The sequence below is a fragment of the Pygocentrus nattereri genome, chromosome 26 (genome assembly GCF_015220715.1).
Source record: "Pygocentrus nattereri isolate fPygNat1 chromosome 26, fPygNat1.pri, whole genome shotgun sequence".
NCBI lineage: Eukaryota > Metazoa > Chordata > Actinopteri > Characiformes > Serrasalmidae > Pygocentrus > Pygocentrus nattereri.
The window spans coordinates 24730930-24750429 of record NC_051236.1 but is presented as its reverse complement, the minus strand read 5'-3'; the positions used below and the strand labels follow the sequence as shown (position 1 = coordinate 24750429).

The 19500-nt window shown below is 38.8% G+C and overlaps 1 protein-coding gene across 3 annotated transcripts in view; it reads right to left on the bottom strand.

Annotated features, from left to right (window-relative positions):
* lepr (leptin receptor) overlaps positions 1-19500 on the bottom strand; it is a 59962-nt gene that overhangs the window by 6304 nt on the left and 34158 nt on the right. For all 3 annotated transcript variants that reach the window (XM_017698165.2, XM_017698167.2, XM_017698166.2), the window contains 13 exons: positions 16788-17042; positions 15269-15392; positions 11600-11784; positions 8187-8332; positions 7579-7720; positions 4259-4528; positions 3886-3994; positions 3564-3793; positions 2445-2596; positions 1935-2088; positions 1658-1740; positions 1027-1240; positions 322-516 (listed from right to left, as the gene is read on the bottom strand). In XM_017698165.2, coding sequence (XP_017553654.2) covers positions 322-516; positions 1027-1240; positions 1658-1740; positions 1935-2088; positions 2445-2596; positions 3564-3793; positions 3886-3994; positions 4259-4528; positions 7579-7720; positions 8187-8332; positions 11600-11784; positions 15269-15392; positions 16788-17042 — 2259 coding nt within the window. The remainder of the gene's footprint in view (positions 1-321; positions 517-1026; positions 1241-1657; positions 1741-1934; positions 2089-2444; positions 2597-3563; positions 3794-3885; positions 3995-4258; positions 4529-7578; positions 7721-8186; positions 8333-11599; positions 11785-15268; positions 15393-16787; positions 17043-19500) is intronic.

Below are 19500 nucleotides of genomic sequence, written 5' to 3'. Positions count from 1 at the left end.
TCTTACTTTATCCAACATTGTCTTAACACATTTTAAGTGGGGAAATTAACAGAGCTTATTAACTGTCAGTCTGGCACACTACATTTAGCGTTCAAGCCTAAAGTCTGAAAAAAATGGATGTGCTGGTCGTCTCCCAAAAAAGGCCTTATCTGCAAAAATTAATCACATTTTAATTGCACTTGCAGTACTGGTCTGAAAAATTGCAATTTGATAGATTTCCCAAATCGTTCAGCTATAGTTAACCTGCAAAAGGTTCATATATAAATTCACAGAAAAGAAAATGAACAGAAAGTAACAGATATATGAAGGCTATAAACATACGGCAAAGCTGAAGGTCCCTGGTGGTGGAGGGGACTCTAAGCCACTCTACTCTCCCAGTGCCTTGTCCAGGGTCTCCATTCAGCTGTAGCCACTCAATGATGAAGGAAACAGGCAGAGGCTGGTCAGATAGTAATGTCCAGGACAGAGACACACAGGTGGCATTGGCTGCAGCATGGAACGATCGCACACATTGTCCTAACGATAGGAAGAAAAAACGCTTAGTGCACTAAAATACAAAACAAGATCTCACCACTATTACCTAACACAAACACTCAAGACAGGTTTGTTACCATAACAACTGGACTTGAACTATTAGAGCATCCCATCCTATGATGCTGTGAATATTCATTTACAAAAAGGTTGCATCTAATATTTACAACACAAGCCAATTACAGAGAAACAGTGGCCTGTTCCATAAGCTAAAGATTAGCCTCTGTATCAAAACAACTACAGCTTCCATTAAAGCAATTAGCCTCAAATGAAAAAAAAAGAGTAATGGGTAACCTAAAATAGATAAATGGAACACAACAAGAAGCAGCAGGGAAAAATGTCAAATGACATTAACAAGCCGTCACTATTTTTTTTCAATCCTGAAATGCATTACAGAAAGCAATTTCCCATGGTGTTCATTATGTTACTAACGATTCCCCATCAGTGATATTAGTGAAGTGTTACAGCAGGAATGTTGGGCGCATGTTAACTCACGTTTAGGCTGACGCACCAGAGTCATGTTGCTATTCTTGGCTGAGAAGCCTAAAGAATTGCGAGACATGACTGTGATGGTATGTACTTCCTCTTTCCACTGGAATGTATAAAATGAGCCAAGGGCTACATCATCCGACCACACGACACCCCCTAAGACCTGGTGCATGACAACAAGTCCCTGCACACAGCTGGCTGGATCCTCTGTCGAAATGGTCTGGAAGAAATCAGGACACAAAGCCAAGCTTTAGACGTGAATGAGGAAATTTTCTAAAAAGGAAACTGTTGATAAACACTTATCAAATGGTTAAAGTGATATCTTGGCAAAAAACGTTTACTTACACAGCTTCCACTTTACCCCAAATGGAACTGATCAGTCAAGACACGTTTGGTGTCCTAAAAGTCTGATGATTTAGCTATCCACCAAAGCCAATTGGTGGCTTAAGCTTTCATTATTTTAGGTACATTTGCCACTTGGCTTCAGTGCAAAACTAAAGAAGCAAGCTTGTCTTTGACTGACTACATTTGGCATGAGGGGAAAAATATTTTTTCACTGAACAAAATTACTATAATTTACATAGTAAATAACCTCAGTAACTTGATGTACTGGAATAAGAACTTAAGTCTCTATTACCTTGAAGAGCAGTGTTACATTAGAGTGATTCTTTGCAGTGCCCTCTTGTATAACTCGCCAGAAATCTGGACCCGTCACTGGTGCTGAAATCACATGAGCAGTTCAATTATCTTAATACAGGGCAAATTCATAGAACAAATGCACTAAACTGAGCCCATGCATGTGTCTCAGCGTTAGGTACTGAAGCAACAAAAATGACCACAGCAGTAAAGAGTAACTGAAAAGACGCATCGCATTTCCTACAGGACTGCATTTGTTTCACTTTTGAAAGGTTTACCTTGACTATTGTAAATCGAGGAAGTATGAAGCTCGCTCCAGTCACTCCAGTAGCCCAAGCCACTCAGTCTTTTGCAGCGCACTTGAACTTTGTACAGAACACATAGATCCTGTACCACAACTGCTGCCCATGACTCAAAGATGGGCCCAAACACCTGCGAAGGACAAATTAATCAGCAAATCTGTAAATGCAGCCCAAACACTCAACTGAAGACCACAAAGTACTTCCCTTTTAATACAAATGTCAATAAATAAAATTAAATGGAGGAGCTCATGCAGAGAAACCATATAAATTGCTTGCTGTTTGTAATCACAGAAAATATTGCTTGAATCATTTTTCTTCATCATTTCAATATAAGCTCAAGGAACGTCAATTACTCAGCTATACAACTGCAGACCAAAAAAACTGCACCACCACATGCCACCTCTGATCAAGCTCTCTGGGACTCATTGCAAGGCATTTGCGTTTAGAGCCCACAGCCAGCTGAGACCTTAGTTTAGAGAAATTTACCTTCCACTGAAAATCTGCTATTCCACGCAAAGGAATATAGCGTAGCTCATACTGCAGATCATACGCAGGCAAGTGTGGGCGCTTCCAACTCGCTCTCAGTGTTTTGTTGGGTAAAGTGATTGCCTCCAGGTCTGAGGGTGATGATGGTTTCACTGAAGGAAAGAGAGTGCCGTTTAGATGTCGTAAATAGTGTTGTTTAGGGTCTGCATATGCTTGGACATCATTAACACTTAGATGGTGCAGTTATCGCTATAAAATATGATGCATTGCAATCTAAATTATTTTTCACTCTTGGGTCACTAATGCAAGGAGATACAAGCAAAATTCAATACATTTGTGATTCCACGCAGCAGAGGAAGGTTTTTTGTTTCTTGCCATTGTAATAAAAAGTTGGAAACAGACTTAAATGCTTTCTTAACGCTTGATATACTCAGTTCAGACTCAAGGACTCAACTGTAGATGACACTTTCTGCAGTGACATTCCACAAGACAGCACAGTGCTATAGGTCACATATACTGTGCCATAGATAATTGTATATATTGCATCACACTGTTTATTCCACAGTATACTGTGCACCGTATTACCCCACACATGGTATCTTACATTGCTTTATTCTCTGTATAGTAATGGACTTCATTATATATTATACTCTGCAACTGAGATGTCTCCTCACATCTATGCACCTACCATTTTGCACTGCTGTTATTTATTCCTGCCATCTACTTCACTCCTACTGATAAACATCTCTCCTGTTTGGTGCCCTTTCTTTCCTTTTTTCATTGTTGCTTGTTGTCTGGTGTATCTGCTAGTGCAATCCCCTCCTCCGCTACTGCATAATTCGTTTTAATCATTTTATCTGTAGGAGCATGCTGTATTTTTGAATGCTCTGTATTCTGAATATGTATGACACTAAACCCATCTTGAATCTTGTGATTTAAACATTTCAATACAGATTGCAAGTTGAATGTAAACTTAATTTACTGCATAGCTTATTTTATAACTTTATATTTTATTATAATTACATTTCAGTGTGAGCAGTAAAATAAAAGTGATGCCTCTGGAGTTCTAAGGGTTAAGGACAGCCAACGTAATACTTGATGACAAACTCAAACACTCACCATAATCAACAGGAGCAACAAAGACCGGGAGCGATTTCACTTTGCCATGTCCTCCTTCCACCACCAGCCATAGCTTGTAACAGGAGAAGAGACTCAAGTCTCGCAAGGTGCATTCCCGAAAGTCTCCCGCACCATCTGGGCACTCCTCCGTCCCAAACATCGGCTCCTCCTGCATCAGAGCCGTGGTGCCTTTCTCATGTGGCATCTCCTCACACATTCTTTTATATCTTCTAAAAACGCAAGGTGTGAGAAAACACTAAACACAATTGTTGCTCTTTCACTTACGAGAGGAATTGGGCGAGGAAGGCATGAATCTGCATACCTGTACAGGAATCTGACCACTGCCCATGCACTTTTATTCCATTTGCAGGTCATGGAATCGGTTCTTGACCATTGATTAGTCTCACAGGTTATATTTGCATTAAAATATCCTGAAAGCAAGTGTACAAGTACACAAATAAGCACTTAACTAATAAGTCTTTTTTTAACCAGTTAACATTTACAGACTTACATTCCTCATGCCATTTAAGATGGAATGGAATTCAAATTTTAATAAGAAGCCAGCGAATAGGAAGCCAAAAACATCTTTGTGGAGTTATGGTTCAAAGGGTCAAAATAGCAAAATGCATAATAATAAGCATAATAAGTCTTAGAAACTATAAGCTTTGCAGAATTTGCTACAAATTCTCCCTCACCTTCTGTGTAGACTTTGGCATAAGCAACGCTGCACTTAAATTTCTCTCCCCATGGATGACAGCACATCAGAGTATCAAATCCAGGCTCCTTTGATGTAATCGTGACCGCGCTGACCCGATCATTGACCACTCTGTACTGGCTTTCGGGGATCACCCGGCCATTCAGCAACCATACTGCCCTGCTGGCAGTCCAGCTGAGGTTGTGAAAGACACCGTATACTGTTACTTCTGCCCCAGGCTTAGTGAATACTTCCTCAGGAATGTAGGTGACTTTTTCAGAGATGGAGAAACAGAAAGAAGAATAAAATGCGACTTATCAGACTGGCTTTAATCTTGAGAATTTCCTGCTTGTTAATTAAACATTTACAAAATCATGATTGAATCAAGTAAATTAAGTACATAACTTTTTTCATTGGTTATAGGTATGTAATATACTGACTGACATTGTTTGTAGGAGATTACATAAAAAAGCCATATCCAATGTGTTCAAAAAACAGAAAAATAAAAAATGCGAACATGGAATGAGGAACAACAAAATTTACAAAACATTCTACGATTCTAAGCAGGCTGCTGTTTCAGTTTGGAGCAACATGTTTTTTTTTTTTTTTTTTTGGCCTACTTTGGCTGTTTTGCTTCTGAAGCCCCCTGACGTGGTATCTCCCACCCTCATCTTCCTTTGAGTGTACACAGTGGATCTCCGTTTAGGTTGCCATGGCAAGTAAACCCAACAAGCATTTGACAAAGGCACTATAATTCTACCTTCATGCTAAAAGAAAAAAAACACAACCAAGAACTAGAAAACCCTCTTTTATACAGGCTGATACCAATGAATCAAAGTGCATTACACTGTGTCTCTCATTGGCCTCTGTAGAGTGAATATGCAGATATATTGCATAGTAAATCAATTATTTTGACATTTCAGTGAAGTGCATCAATTTGAGGAGTGATAATTGGAGGTTATTGATGGCAGCACTGCTTGCATGATGTCACATGGAAACCAGCATGGCTTCTATAGAAAATGAAAAGGAGACTTCTTCAGTGCTGTATAACTTTTGTGTTTTAGTGACTGTATTAAATATATCTGTCCTTACTTGCTTGATTCCACTGGAATTCTCTCTGCAATGTGCTTATTCTAGTATACAGGGCTGGGATGTAATGGATTAAAGCCTGAGTGGAGTGATAAATGAACATGATGAGATATTAACCTCAGTGTTGCTGAGCTCTGCTTAAGCATGAGTAGAGATAAAATCAATGTGATAATCAGTTATTAATTTCAGTGCTAAACTCCTTTGAGGGATGATGGAACTGAACAGTCCCCTCAGTAGTGGTCAATGTTCATGAGTCACAAGCTTAGCATTGTTGCTATATGGGCTTACATGCATTCCATACCAACATACATACATGTCATTAACTAAAAATCACAGAGCTACTCACTTTATAGCCAAATCTCTAAGATATTATTGTTGGAATATGGTAAATTGTTTGCTTAGTTTATGAGGTTGCAGTGTGACTGTGGGGACAGCAGTGGACTGCAGTGTATAGCTCTCTGTATGTGCATCTAAACTATTTTAATAGAGAGTCTGTTCATTTACAGAAACCAATAAGCATCATGTACAATGTTTAATTCAAGTTCCCACTATGGAAATATTCTATCACATGTGCATATGATGAGTCAGAGTTTGCTCTGCGTCTCTGTATGGGAGTTTTACCCTCCACAAGCAAGTCTTACTCATAAGGACATTAAATCATGTTGTCTCTATAAATGCATTCAACTGCTGCACATCATTTGACAGAGATTTTCTATTGTTATTGAGTACTCAATGGCCTGTGAGAGCAACAATCAAGACACTCAAGCAAACACACTACAAATGTGGCTGATCGAGTCTCATTGGTTGGACGTTATAGACGAAATAGCCCTTTTGGGAATCTGAACAGCCTGGATGTTAAGCCAGTTGCCAGCTAAAAGGGGGAGTGCAGCTAAATGATATCAAACTGCATAAGTAATAATTTCCTGTAATGTCCTGTATAATCAAAACTGCTGTCTGCTAAATAACGTGTTAAAAAACAACTAAATATTCAATGCTTGGATACCATACATATGGTACAGTAAAATATTCATAAAGAGCTGTTCATTTGGTTAAAAAGAAAAAGCTCAACAAAAGAATAATTTAGAGAGTGGCTATGTGGATAAATAACATGACAGACAGGACAGCACTAAGTGGGCATGAAAGTAACTAATGTAAAAGCAGAGGTCTACAGTCAAAGCAGTATACACAGTCTAAAAGGCTGAATACTGCTGGAGATAAAGTACAATTAACCTATTTGGTGTATATGTAATGTTGAATACAGTAAAATAGTGGTAAATATGAAAAAAATCTCCATCACACATGCAAAACCTTTTCGTAAACATGCCATAAACCTGCGGTAAAACAATGTCTCACGCATCAGGCTGCATATTCATGACCATTTCATATAATAACTTTCGGTGAAGGAGCTTTTTAGAGACGTTAAATGCCAGACATCTGGTTCCCATCACCATCACTGTGAGTAAATCTGTATTGGGTGTGTTTCTTTAGAACAGAGTACTTCATATTATTATGTCATTTAATGTACAGCACCATCCAAAAGATGTGGAGGCATCTGAGAAAATGATTTGTAAAGCCATTTATCTGGGCAGTAAGCATCTACTTTTTATACTAATATTAGAATAAATACAAATGAACTACACAATATGATTTTATTGGTTTATCTGTCAGTGTGTTGGTTTAACCATTCCAAAGTCATCCTTGATGAAGTCCAGTATTTACAGTTACTGTCCATTACCTACTTCCATCAATCAGTCCACCATTAAATTAAATCAGGTGTGCGATGCATGTAGCGACTGGAGTGCACCAAGATGTCAGGAACCAAAAAGAAATTTTGGTTCTAAAAGTATTCTTCTAACCAAGACATTAACACCTTGTTGAAAAACAAGGAATTCTTGTCACATTTTACTGTATTTGTGTTAACTGTAATATTATATAGTGTTCTACTGGCAAATCACACTTACTGCTAAAATAAATAGTTTTAAATGATTTTTACCTGACATGTAAAATAACTAAACTCAAAAAAGTTATATTGTTAAACAGTCTTGGCTAAGCTAGTGCCAGTCTCTCCATGTAGTTTTAATCTTACTGATATGCAGCTGACTGGAAAAATTTTTTTTTTGGGAGAACATATTTATCCAATCTGAAACAACAAAAGACCCCAAATAAAACAGAACAAGACGAGCTAACAAGTATTAAGACCATTTACGTCAATTAACGCCGTAGCTTCATTACCATAAAGCGTGAGGTTGCAAGGCTGGCTCCAGTCACTCCAGTAATGCGAGCGTTGGGGGCTCTGACAGCGCACCTGAACTGTGTATCTGACTCCAGAACTCAGGTCCCTCAGAAGCACCCAGGGATGCTGCACCTTAAACACCTATGGCAAAAGCAATTGCAAATATATGCGTATTCAGTTTTGTATATTCAGACAGTGAAATCCATTTAAATGGCATGTATCAGGATCCAGTCCATTCAGGCCAAAACACTGCAGACTTCTGCTCACTGCCTCATTAAACCCACCTGATTCAGCTCATCAGCTAATCAGCGAGGCCTTCGTTAAGTGAATACAGAGCGGTAGATGAGGTTAAATGCTAATCTCCGCAGCACTTTGGCCCGGAAGGTCCCCAGTTTGACACGCCTGATTTAAATGAAGGTTTCAATATGCAATTTGTCTAAAAGTACCCCCATGCAAATTGGTACATGACAAATATAATAAAGAACAGCATCAGGTGCAAAATATGCCTAACAATACACCTACATTTTTAAAACAGACCAGATGACTAGACCATTAACTGACCTAAACTCACTTTTAATGTCATTTCATAAGCACATGTTTTACTCACCTCCCAATGCTGGAGAGAAGTGTTGGATGAGTAGCGTATCTCATAGTTAAGTAGATATCCACCAGATAGTGAGTCATTCCATGTGAATATCACCTCACCCTCAGTGGTCACATTGTGGTGTAAATTAAATGGTGGGTCTGGCTTCACTGTGAAAGACAGTAATTCATATTACCTGTTGGCAGCAAGACTCCTGATTCAAAGTTGTACAGACCCTCCGCCATACAATTAGTACAGCGAAAATAAAGTATACAATATAGAATATTACCACAACTTGTAAGCATACCCGTTTTTAAATTGACCACTGCTAGCACTACTCCATCAGAACTCTCATTAACTGCACCTTCTTTCTTTCTGCTCTTTATATCTCAGGTCTTACTATTCACATTATTATTCATTTTTAACACAGGACAGAAAATAACTTGTTTTACAAAGCAATTGTGTTAGTATGGTAAATATTTACTTTGAATATTTTCTGACAATTCTAAAACTTATAATATTGACTACAGCTTGGTTCAAAGAACATGGAAGCAAAGTTTCAGCTCAAGTCGGCCACGCGCCATTCTTCACTGAACAATTATATGCCATCTTATAGACTTCAAGCTATAATTACTTTCTGTACTTTTTGCCAGTGTCTGCATTTACGTCTGTCCAGAATAGATGCTTTCAACAATAATTACTGTGCAATCATTAGAGACAAGAAACATTTTGGTGGCTCCCCCAATATCAATATCCCTCATTTCCAAAATGGCAGTGCTTGTTAATAAGCATTTTGCCATTATTTGCTTTGGCTAAGATACCGCTGCCTCATTATTTTCAAACAGAAATGGATCTGCCTTGACTGAGTGTATTTGTTCATTTCAGCTTTCTCTTTGTCAATGAGCAGTTTGAATGTATAACACTTTTATCAGGGAGCTTAGAACACTCAAAAGAGGAATTCATAAAAAAATTAAATAAAAATTTAAAACTTCAAAGCTCAAAAATGCTGTGCTTTTTTAGTCATAGCATCCGGGGCAGATCTACAGGGTGGCAAAGGTTCCAGAGCACCTAATTTATGACACAAAATTAAATTAGTATACCATGCTTCTAGTCTAAAAAGTCCTTAAATGGACAAGAGGTCCATTTGGATTGGATAACACCACCACAACAATGCTACATATGGTACTAATGTCCCTGGTCAAATGACATGTTCTGTATTTTTGATTTTCTAAGTGAACGTAAGTTAACACAAGAATCTTTGAGAAAACTGGATAAATGGGTTTTAAATTTCTTATTAAAAATGGTTGGTCAATGAGGCACGTTATTTTGAAATCTGTGTATTTGTGTAATAGCCGAGTGAAATCCTTTTAAAAAATTTATTGTGAATGAAATATTTATAGTTTAGAATTAACTGTCTCCCCTACCCCTTCTTATATTTCAAATCTGTGGGAAACACTGGAATAAACCTATCAAAATGTTAACCTTCTTTCTTCTAATCATCTTTCATCAGTCATCCTTTGTTATACTAAAAAGTAGTAAACAGTTTCATCCACTGCCGGAAAATGTGTCATCAGCCCGCACCTTAAAAAAAAGCGCTGATTTAGCACACACACCTGCCAGCTTTTCCTATCAGACGAAATCTGCACCTGGTCACCATGGTTTTGGAGACAAAGTAAACATACATCTCCTTGCTTACACGGAGTTCTTCATGTTTGAGAAGCATTTTACTGTGAAATGACCTGCTCAGTCATTTACCAGTCAGACCTCTAAAACAGGTAACAGGCCAGGAACAAATATTATGTGTTGCCTACTTCACTGGCCTACTGAAGCCACACACACCCGCACACCTTGTAAGCCACTTATCCTACTGGGTCGCGGGGGGAGCTGGACCCTATCCCAGCAGCCACTGGGTGGAAGGCAGGATACACCCTGGACAGGTCACCAGTCTACCAGCCTGGCCAGGTAATTGAACCCAGGCCCTTTTTGCTGTGAGGCAACAGCGCTACCCACTGCACAACCGTGCCACCTGACTTTCCTTCTAATCTGTTTACATGCACCATTTTTAAAGATTCTTTAAAGGAATGGTTAAGCAAAAAATCTAATTTACACAAACTCAATCGAATACTGGTGTCCACATTGTGTTTCTTTAGTTTAGCCCTGGAGCTACGAGACCAGCAGTGCTAAAAATACTAGACAGACCCAAATGTTTTCTTTAAATATGTCCACATAGCTCCTCCTAAACCAAACAACAGTAAGGTCTTCATTAAGGTCTCACAGAATTGTCAATTGTGGTAAGACAAAGTAAAGTACAGGGTGATTCAAAAAGATTAATCTGATTTCAAAGCGCCATATTTTTACAACCATGAGGCGCCTAGGAACCAATCACATACTGACTGAAAGAGGGGGTCATAGACTTTCTGACTGTTACTGGAAGATGGCTCCCTATAGTTTGTGAGGAGATGGCGACGCTTGAGCAGAAAGCGTTTTGTGGTCTCCACTTCAAAAACAGTGATACAGTCGTAACTGGGCAATATGATTTTCGGCAGCAGTGAATCTCCAACAGTTCAGAGAATTCGTCGTTGGTTCCACAACACTGGATCTCCGAAATCGCATTGAAAGAGCAGCGAGTACAGTGACACCAATCGAGTATGGGATGAATCTGACGGTCATGTTGATGCTGTCCATTCAACTGGAGGAGGTCATACTGAGCACTTATAAAATTACATAATAAACTTTATGCTTAACCCATTTACAATTTCCTGCACTGTTCTGTAAAGATTTGTGAAATAATTCCTTTTGAAATTGGATTAATCTTGTTGAATCACCCTGTATAAAAATGAACAGAGCTTCACAGTCTAGCTGAACAGTGCGGACAACCACTTTAGACAATATTAGAATTATTTGGGTGACAGGTGACTTCTTGGAAGTGTTAGCCTTGTAGCTTTAGCGCTAAACTAAAGAAGCAAGATTCAGACACTAAATACAGGATGTGCCAGCTGATCAGCAACGGATTTCAGCAAATCTGATTACTGAGCTAAAATCCAGCTCTCTTTATCAGATTTCTTAATCAGATTTCTAGACCTTACTCTGATCTACGAAACTGGAGTATGCTGTTTACATGACCATCTGAATAAACAAATAACTGCGGAGATCCAATTATAATTGGATTATTGAGTTCATGTAATCCCACTCAATGATGTATCGTAATATTTCTATGTTACTACATCATGAGCAAAAGATTTGGTATATTAATCCCAGCCCTAATTTGCTTAATAATTATCAGTTTCTGCAGTATTGTCTATCAGCAGATACTGGCAGTGATTCACATCCTAAATATCAAAAACAGCAGCTAAATTTCAAACAACAGTACCGTTCAAAAGTTTAGAATCAGTAGTTAATAAAATAACTTATTTTAACATTGAAATTGGGGAACTTACGTAGCTGATATGTGCTGATGTGCATCTCTGGCGACAACAGGGAATGGCTGTTGACAGACCCACTAATTAGCAGTGAAATGGAGGCGTCATTGGCATGAACAGGAACAGAACAAGTGACTGCATCATTCCCAGAACACTGAGCCTGAGTGGAGTTTGTTTCATAGGTCTGTGCAGACAGCTCCTTTCTGAAACAGAAAAGCAGCATCACCGATAATTTCTTGTACAATGTATGGTCTCATATTAAAATGATACGTTTTAAATGACAGGGTTATAACGATACACTCAGCTTCAGGATTTAAAAGGGTCATAATATTTTGAATCGAATTAAGAAAAATGATGACTGTGCCCAAATTGGCGTTGAACAGCCTACTAATAACACTGGGAGGTGTGGTTAGCCTGGAGCTAGATATGACACTGAGCAAACTGCTGCGTTAGGTTAATTGTAATCTTGAGTGTTCAAACAATACAACTGCAGATGAGTACACTATTAATAGACCCAAGCTGATGTTGCCCACCTCCAACAAGCACACCGTCACAATCATGCATTGAGGTGTACTGTTACACTCCTAATATCTGCACTAATATCAGTAAGCAAAAACTGACACTGAATGAGGTATGAAGGTTATTAATTATACTTAAATATTTGTAACTTACATAATGCGATATTGCAGTAGTACACATCTACTTTCCTTACTCTTTAAAGGTCTGACCCTAATGTCATAGGAAACCGTAGGTAAAATATTTACAATGTCTGTGTGACACTGGAGTGTTATATGAACCTTCCAGCAAAGTTTGAATGAAAAAAGCCCAAGACTGCTTGAAATGACTAATCAGTCAGACAGACAGATGGGCAACAGACAGACAGACAGATAAGCTAGCACGATAGCACAGTTAGGCTTGCTAGGCTAGCTTTTGCTCATAATTAGCTTTCCTTCTGTCGGTTTCTCTGACTCAGAGAGAAAGTGACCGTAGAGGAATGCCGTTTTGTTAAAGGTGTGTGGGCAGTACAAGCTACATTAGCTTTGCAATTGGTGAGTGTAATGCTTATGTAAGCACTACCCAGAATAAGGACCACCTAGTTTACAGTGCAATAGGAGAACTTTGGCCAAATATATCAGCCATTTATTGGGCAGTGAAGAGTTATATTGTGAGACCAACAACAGTAACATGGATTTAGGTACCTAGAGGCTTTAACTAGCATATCTGCTTTGTGTATTCAGATGCTGTGCCTGCTCCTTGGCTAGGTTTCCACAAAGTATTACACAACAGCCAGTGCGCACAGCAAGCCAAGCATTACTGAATATGTCTTAACATTATAACATGGAACCACTACACTGTCAAATTTCCAGGAAACCTGTATTGCTGAAACAAGCTGAGCAACCTCAAACAATATAACTACTGTAAAACCTCTTCTCATACCACAGATGCATGACCAAGCCAAAATGCATTGAGATATGATAAGATGAGGTGGCAGGAGGGAAAGCAAGAAGCATTTTCAAAGTGCATTTACATACAAATGCAGGATCTGTAGTTCTTAAACTAATGGATTAGTTTACAATGTGTGAAAGTACATGCTTTTGTGTGTGTATGTGTATGAGAGAGATGGTAATGTTTCTTTTCTTTCTTTTTTTTTTTTTACTGTCTCTTATCCATGAATCTATACCTCGGATAGGAATTGTTGCTGTTTCTGTACTGCGAGGTGGGCTGTGGGGGATGCGGGTTGTGCAAGAAAGAACATCTTCAATAACGGTTACAACAATCACAGGAAAGCAAAACAAAAAAAAGAAAACAAAACAAATGGAATGAAAAATGAAGGACTGACACCTTTATTAGCATAAACAATAAGCAGTAAGACAAAAAGGAGACTAAACAAAGCACAGAAAAAAAATGGGACCTGTGCTAAAGGGGTGAGTCACTGTTTGGTCTACTTAAGTACTCTTAAGTACTGTTACTCTGAGTAACAAAAATTCATAGCCCCTCGTGCCCTTTGTGGGTATGACTGGAGACCATTGGCCTACACACATTTCCCAAGACACCTTGCAGCAGTGTGCCAGTTCCTGTGATTGAGCACAAAACTGTGGCTTTAGGGTTACCAGATGACCCTCATGAAGAATTTGCTGATGATTAATAAATAAAGTTACATCTCATCTTTCCTAAACCAATGTTACAAAAAATGTTAAACATTATATAAAAATAAGAGACACATTAAAACACATAAAAGCACTACATGTGATCAGAATAAAAATGCATCTTAGCTCAGCTCTTAAAAGTGGCCATTGAGTCAGAGAGTCTAATGTCAGCGAGAGGGCACAGGCTCTTGGAGGCCTCAAATACCTCATACTGGTATAGGGAGTCAACCATTCACAAATATGTTCAGGGGCTTCACCAGCTTAGATCAGCAGAGTGGCTGTATTTTGGACTGGATAGCTGATGAGTTGTATGAAATCACTAGTGTGTAGTAGGGCTGGGTATCGTTCAACATTTTTTGATCAGTATCAATACTGGATATACAATACCTTCCCTTCAATACTGACTCCTGAATTATATCATCTCTTTTAAATATAAAAAGATAACATACATAAAAACATTAAGACTTCATATCTGAGGCAAACAATCAAGAAATGTACATGACACATTCCTTTTAGTACAAAATTTTAAGTCTTTTTTTTAATGGTTTACAAAAGTGCAAGTGACGTGATATCCAGCCTCTCTGATTTTGCAGACTACAGTCTGGGTGTTTAGAGACTGTTCTGTTATTTGTATCTGTGCTTGCTTGATTGTTTGTTCAACAGACTGCAGATGATAACATGTTACTAGCCAATCATCACTCTAGATTATGGAACAACCACGTTTACTGGCTCCCTGACGCTGAGAAGCTTGACAACTTGAAAAATTCAGAAATTTTTTAGATACTTTGTGTCCCTAAAGAGCTTCAGTTTGATGGCAATGATTTAAAAGAATAACATCACAAATAAAGCACTGTGGTAAGAGTAATATCAAAAGAACCGTGGTTAAGGTATCCATGGACCTAAACAAAACACTGCTGCTACAATACCACTGCCTGCCCGCTGTTAGCATTAAAATGGCTGTAAAACATGTGTGGCCAGTTTCCCAGTCTCAGATTATGCCTAAGCCTAGACTAAATATGATTTTTAATGGTGAAATTCCATTGCCACTGCAAGTTAGTCCAAGGCTAGGCTTAATTCATGTTTGAAAAACCATCCCACAATATAAGAAGAAGAGAAAGGATGTGAACTGTTATGGGTACGGTTTTAAGGAATCCTTTACAAACAAAAGCAAACACACATTTCCAATTCCAGTTTTGAAATGCACTGTAGTCTTAAAAAACTTGATTCATGTTTTTTTCATAAAGACGTTTTGATCTGAAATTTTATGTTGAACCACAAATGAAATTCAGCTTCACAAATACAGACAGTGAAGCTGATGCCTTTGTACAAAATTATTTCCCATACAAATTTAAATTTGATAAATGAACAAATATATGCACATTTTTAAATGTCCAGCCAACCCGTGGTTTTTAGTAATAACAAGGCATGTGTTTATCTTTAAATAAACAAACAAATACAAACAAACAAACAAATAAATCAATATTTTTTGTAGAAGTTTAACAAGTGGTTTATAAGAAATCTGGAGAAAAAGAAGACTCACCCGGTTTGCTGCAGGCTAACTGTGAGCTGACTGGTGGAGATGCCCAGTGCTCTGCGATACTTGAGGTCACAAATTAAGTTTGTCCGTTCATCTTCAAGCCAGCACAGGATGTCCAAACACTTTGCTGTAAAGAGATTCCGTTAACACATCAGTTTAATTAAGTATGGTCAGTCACCAAAACAGCTCATGGCAATTTGTGCCCCAGCATCTTGACAGCAAGCACTCCTGTTGAAACAAAGCCTACTTATAAAAAAGCAAATACCTTATAAAAATAATACAAACCATGCATCAAGAAAAATATGTATGTAAAATATTACTTAATATCCTGATCACGGCCTGGCAGCATCAGTTGTGGGTATGCTGACGAATACAAACTAGCAGCATTAGGTCTGGTTTTTTTTTTTTTTGGAAACCTTTTAAAAATGCATATCTCCAATTTTTCTCTTAATTTGGTCAAAGGCAGTTTCCACTGCATGCACCTGCATTCTAGATGCTAGAGAGCTTGCTCTTTAAAAAGCAAACGGGCTAACAAACCCCAGCCTTTTAATTTACATGCTATTAATTTATTTTCTTCTAATTTAATCGTTGTTCTAAAGGGTAGAACAGAAAGGGTACATAATCAGAATTGATCAACATGCATAATGGGCCTTGACTATTGATTGGATGATTAAATCTTCCCTCCCAGCATTCACAACCTCCAGCTTGGCATCACAGAGCCATGACACATCAGCCCAACAAACAAGACCCTTCACGACTTTTGAATTATAGCTAAAGAACAGGAGCTAATGGCAAAAGAACTGCAGATTACATGCTGCTGCAGTTGTGATGAGATTTCATGCACACAGTGCTTTCACTCCCACTAACAAACACACTGAGCTGTACAGTGAGGCTCCTTACTGAACTCCCAAGACTAATAGAACTTGTTACCTCCTATAGTACTCCCTCAGATGTTAATTATCTTGTCAAACATCTGAACTTCACAGCTTCACAGAAAAAAAACTAATTCAACTGTTCTCTACTTTGAGAGAGCTGTATTCCTATTATAGCCTGATCGATAATACAGTTTACTGATAATATTGGCCAATATTAAGGCTAAAGGACCGAAACTTTGAAGCCTATAACAAACATCTCAGGTATGAAAAACTATTCATTTCAAAGGCACTGACAGTCATCATCTGCATACCTCTATCAGTATAGGCTGAACTTTAATCTGAATATAAAACATCATTGTTAAAGTAACAAAAATAATTTTATAAAAAAAAAAATTAAAAAAAATTAAAATGCATCCAACCTCCTAACTGTGCTAAGAATTCTGGGAAGCTCAACCCCCTGCTCTACAATATTAACACTGTAAGACTACGATTTGAATAAACAACTACAAACTGACAATCAATCATATTTGATTATTATGACACTGATCAGTAAAGTGCTGTTAAGAGAAAACAAGGAAATTCAATGTATCAGTCAAGCACTGATTCCAATTCTCAAAACAACCAAATGTGTGGCAAGCTGATAATACCAGAGATCTTCTGTGGTTCAGTTGAGGCTTCTGTGTCATTTGTGGAGTTCTGTACATGGCAGTGATAACGAGGGAGGCCTCCAATAGGACTGACTGATGAGTTCTGATGCTGAACACTGGAGATAGCGCTGGCTCCACTGGCCTCTCTCTGAAGCCTGGGGCCATCTGAAGACAGATCACAGCACAGCTGAGCTCGCCACTGGAAGTCCTGATACACACCAGGCCAGTCACTTAAGGACTTCGAAGCAGCCACACCTGTAAGAGTTTAAGCATGAATTTACAAGTTCTTTTCCATGTTGGGATGAAGTATTAGAATGGGATTAGTGGTGTACTGATACTGATACTATAGCATGGCACTTAAACACAGTATCTGTATCAGCAATGGGGGCACCACCACCTATGAGCAACGTCACAAAGCAGTTACTGAAGTGTATGCCAGTTGACTAAGCTTAACAACACAGTGGTGGTGTGGGTTGACAAGCAGCAGTAAAAATGCTCATGGTGAAATATGTCATGCCAGTATTTCGAAAGAAGGCAATGGTAGTGGGTGGTAGGTGGAATTCTTCCTCTGGTATTAGTTTCATTAGCACCACAGAAATAAGTTAATGATGTACAAAATGTATAAAACTCACTAACTGGAGACCCCTACCCGAATGTCTAATTCAGGTTTCTTAAAAATAATCCCTCATCTCCCACTGTGTAGTCAGTTACAGTCTGAGTTAATGTTAGTCTAGATTGGTGTTAAGACAGCAAAGGTTAGAGAGACATATGGAAGGAACCAGTTCTCTTGGAGTAATAATAGCCTTTAGCATAGCAGTCCACTGCCTGTGATGCACCACTATCTATATCACGCAGCAGTGGAGTCTCGCAACCTGTTGCGTGAACAATGCTGAAACTGCTACTACTGACAATGTAAATGATTAATAGGCCCAACATGGACCCTCACAGAGCAGGTACCATTTGGGTGATGGATCATTCTCAGCACTGCAGTAACACTGACGTGGGGGTGGTGTGTTAGTGTGTGTTGCCCTGGCCTGAGTGAATCAGACACAGCAGTGCTGCTGGAGCTTTTAAATACTGTCCACTCTATTAGACACTCCTATCTTGTCAGTACACCTTGTAGATGTAAAGTCAGAGACGACAGCTCATCTGCTGCTGCACAGTTTGTGTTGGTCATCCTCTAGTCCTTCATCAGTGGTCACAGGATGCTGCCCAAAGGATGCTGTTGGCTGGATATTTCGGGTTGGTGGACTATCCAGTCCAGAAGTGACACTGATGTGTTTAAAAACTCCAGCAGTGTCTGATCCACTCAGATCAGTGCAGCACACACCATTATATAATGTTAAATAACGTTATGCATGATATCTGTGTCTGTGTGTGTGTGTGTGTGTGTGTGTGTGTGTGTGTGTGTGTGTGTGTGTGTGTGTGTGTGTGTGTGTTGGGGTGCAGGAAAAGATAGATTCTTAGATGCATCGTGATGTGGACATGAATGATTCTGAATCAATTCACAAAATTTCAAAACCCGAGTTACTAAACATTTAATAACTGAATAACTTTCGACTGTTTTACGAGGCTGAAGTCATTTCTTGAAGTCGCTCCTTGAAGTCGCCCCAGCCTCTTGTTCGAATTTTCCCGTTCCACCTTAAATTCTGACTGAGGCGAAAGTAAATGCGACACCACTTAAGGTGGAACAGGAAAATTTGAAAGAAAAGCGACTTCATCTTCGCAACTTTTTAGTGTTTGACAGTCTCTCATCACAGATTTACCAGGAAGATAACCAGGAAACCAACTGCAGCGCTTATGAATGTGAGTAAGGCATCGTTGCTAAGTGACCTGCAGTCTGAGTTGTGAAACAGTTGTGAAACACGGCTATCGCACGGTGTTGCACACGTCCTGTTTCGAAGATATTTTACTGATACAGAGACCCCCCCCCAACTCTCTACAATGAGACCAAAACCTAAGCTATAAAATCACAAAAAAATAAACGGGCAGGACGGCTGTAACGTGCTGTGTGGACCTCCACCGCCATTATTTCTTATTTCACCGTAACTGCACATTTTATCGCAGATGAGTGGCAGCAGCGTCTTGTGTGCTCCAAACAAGCGCAGTGAATGAGAGCCTTCCAGTTCACTTGCCACATAACTTCAATTTGATTCATTAATAAATGATATTGGAAGTAAATTCATTATAGATCGTTACAAATACTTTGCTTTAAAAGTACCAAGTCCTGAGACAGCAGAAATCTTGTATAGAAAAAAAGATGCATCAAGATGCATCAATAATCGTTTCAGAATCACATCACAGCCCTCTGAATCAAATCGAATCGTGAGGGGTCTAGAGATCCCCAGCCGTAGTGTGTGTGTGTATAAGTTAATTTATCTGTACTTGGTGTTAAGGATTAAGTATCAGTTTTGGTATCAGAAGAGAAAAAGTGCCATCGGCCTATCCCTAAATGCTTAATGAACTGACCGCTCTAATAATGGGTCATCAGGGCACTTCTATTCATTTGTCAGTTGTACAAGTGCATATTCTATTACAATAGTCTGCTGTTTGACTATAGCTGTAACCACTGTCATGTGGTTGCCATCCTTTCTGTCCTTATCAGCCTCAAGCTTTCATCCTTATCAAAAAATAATGGCCGTCTAAGGTGGGAAGACGGATTGCTAAATGCTTCAACATCACAATATGTTAGGGAAGAAAAAGCAGAATGATG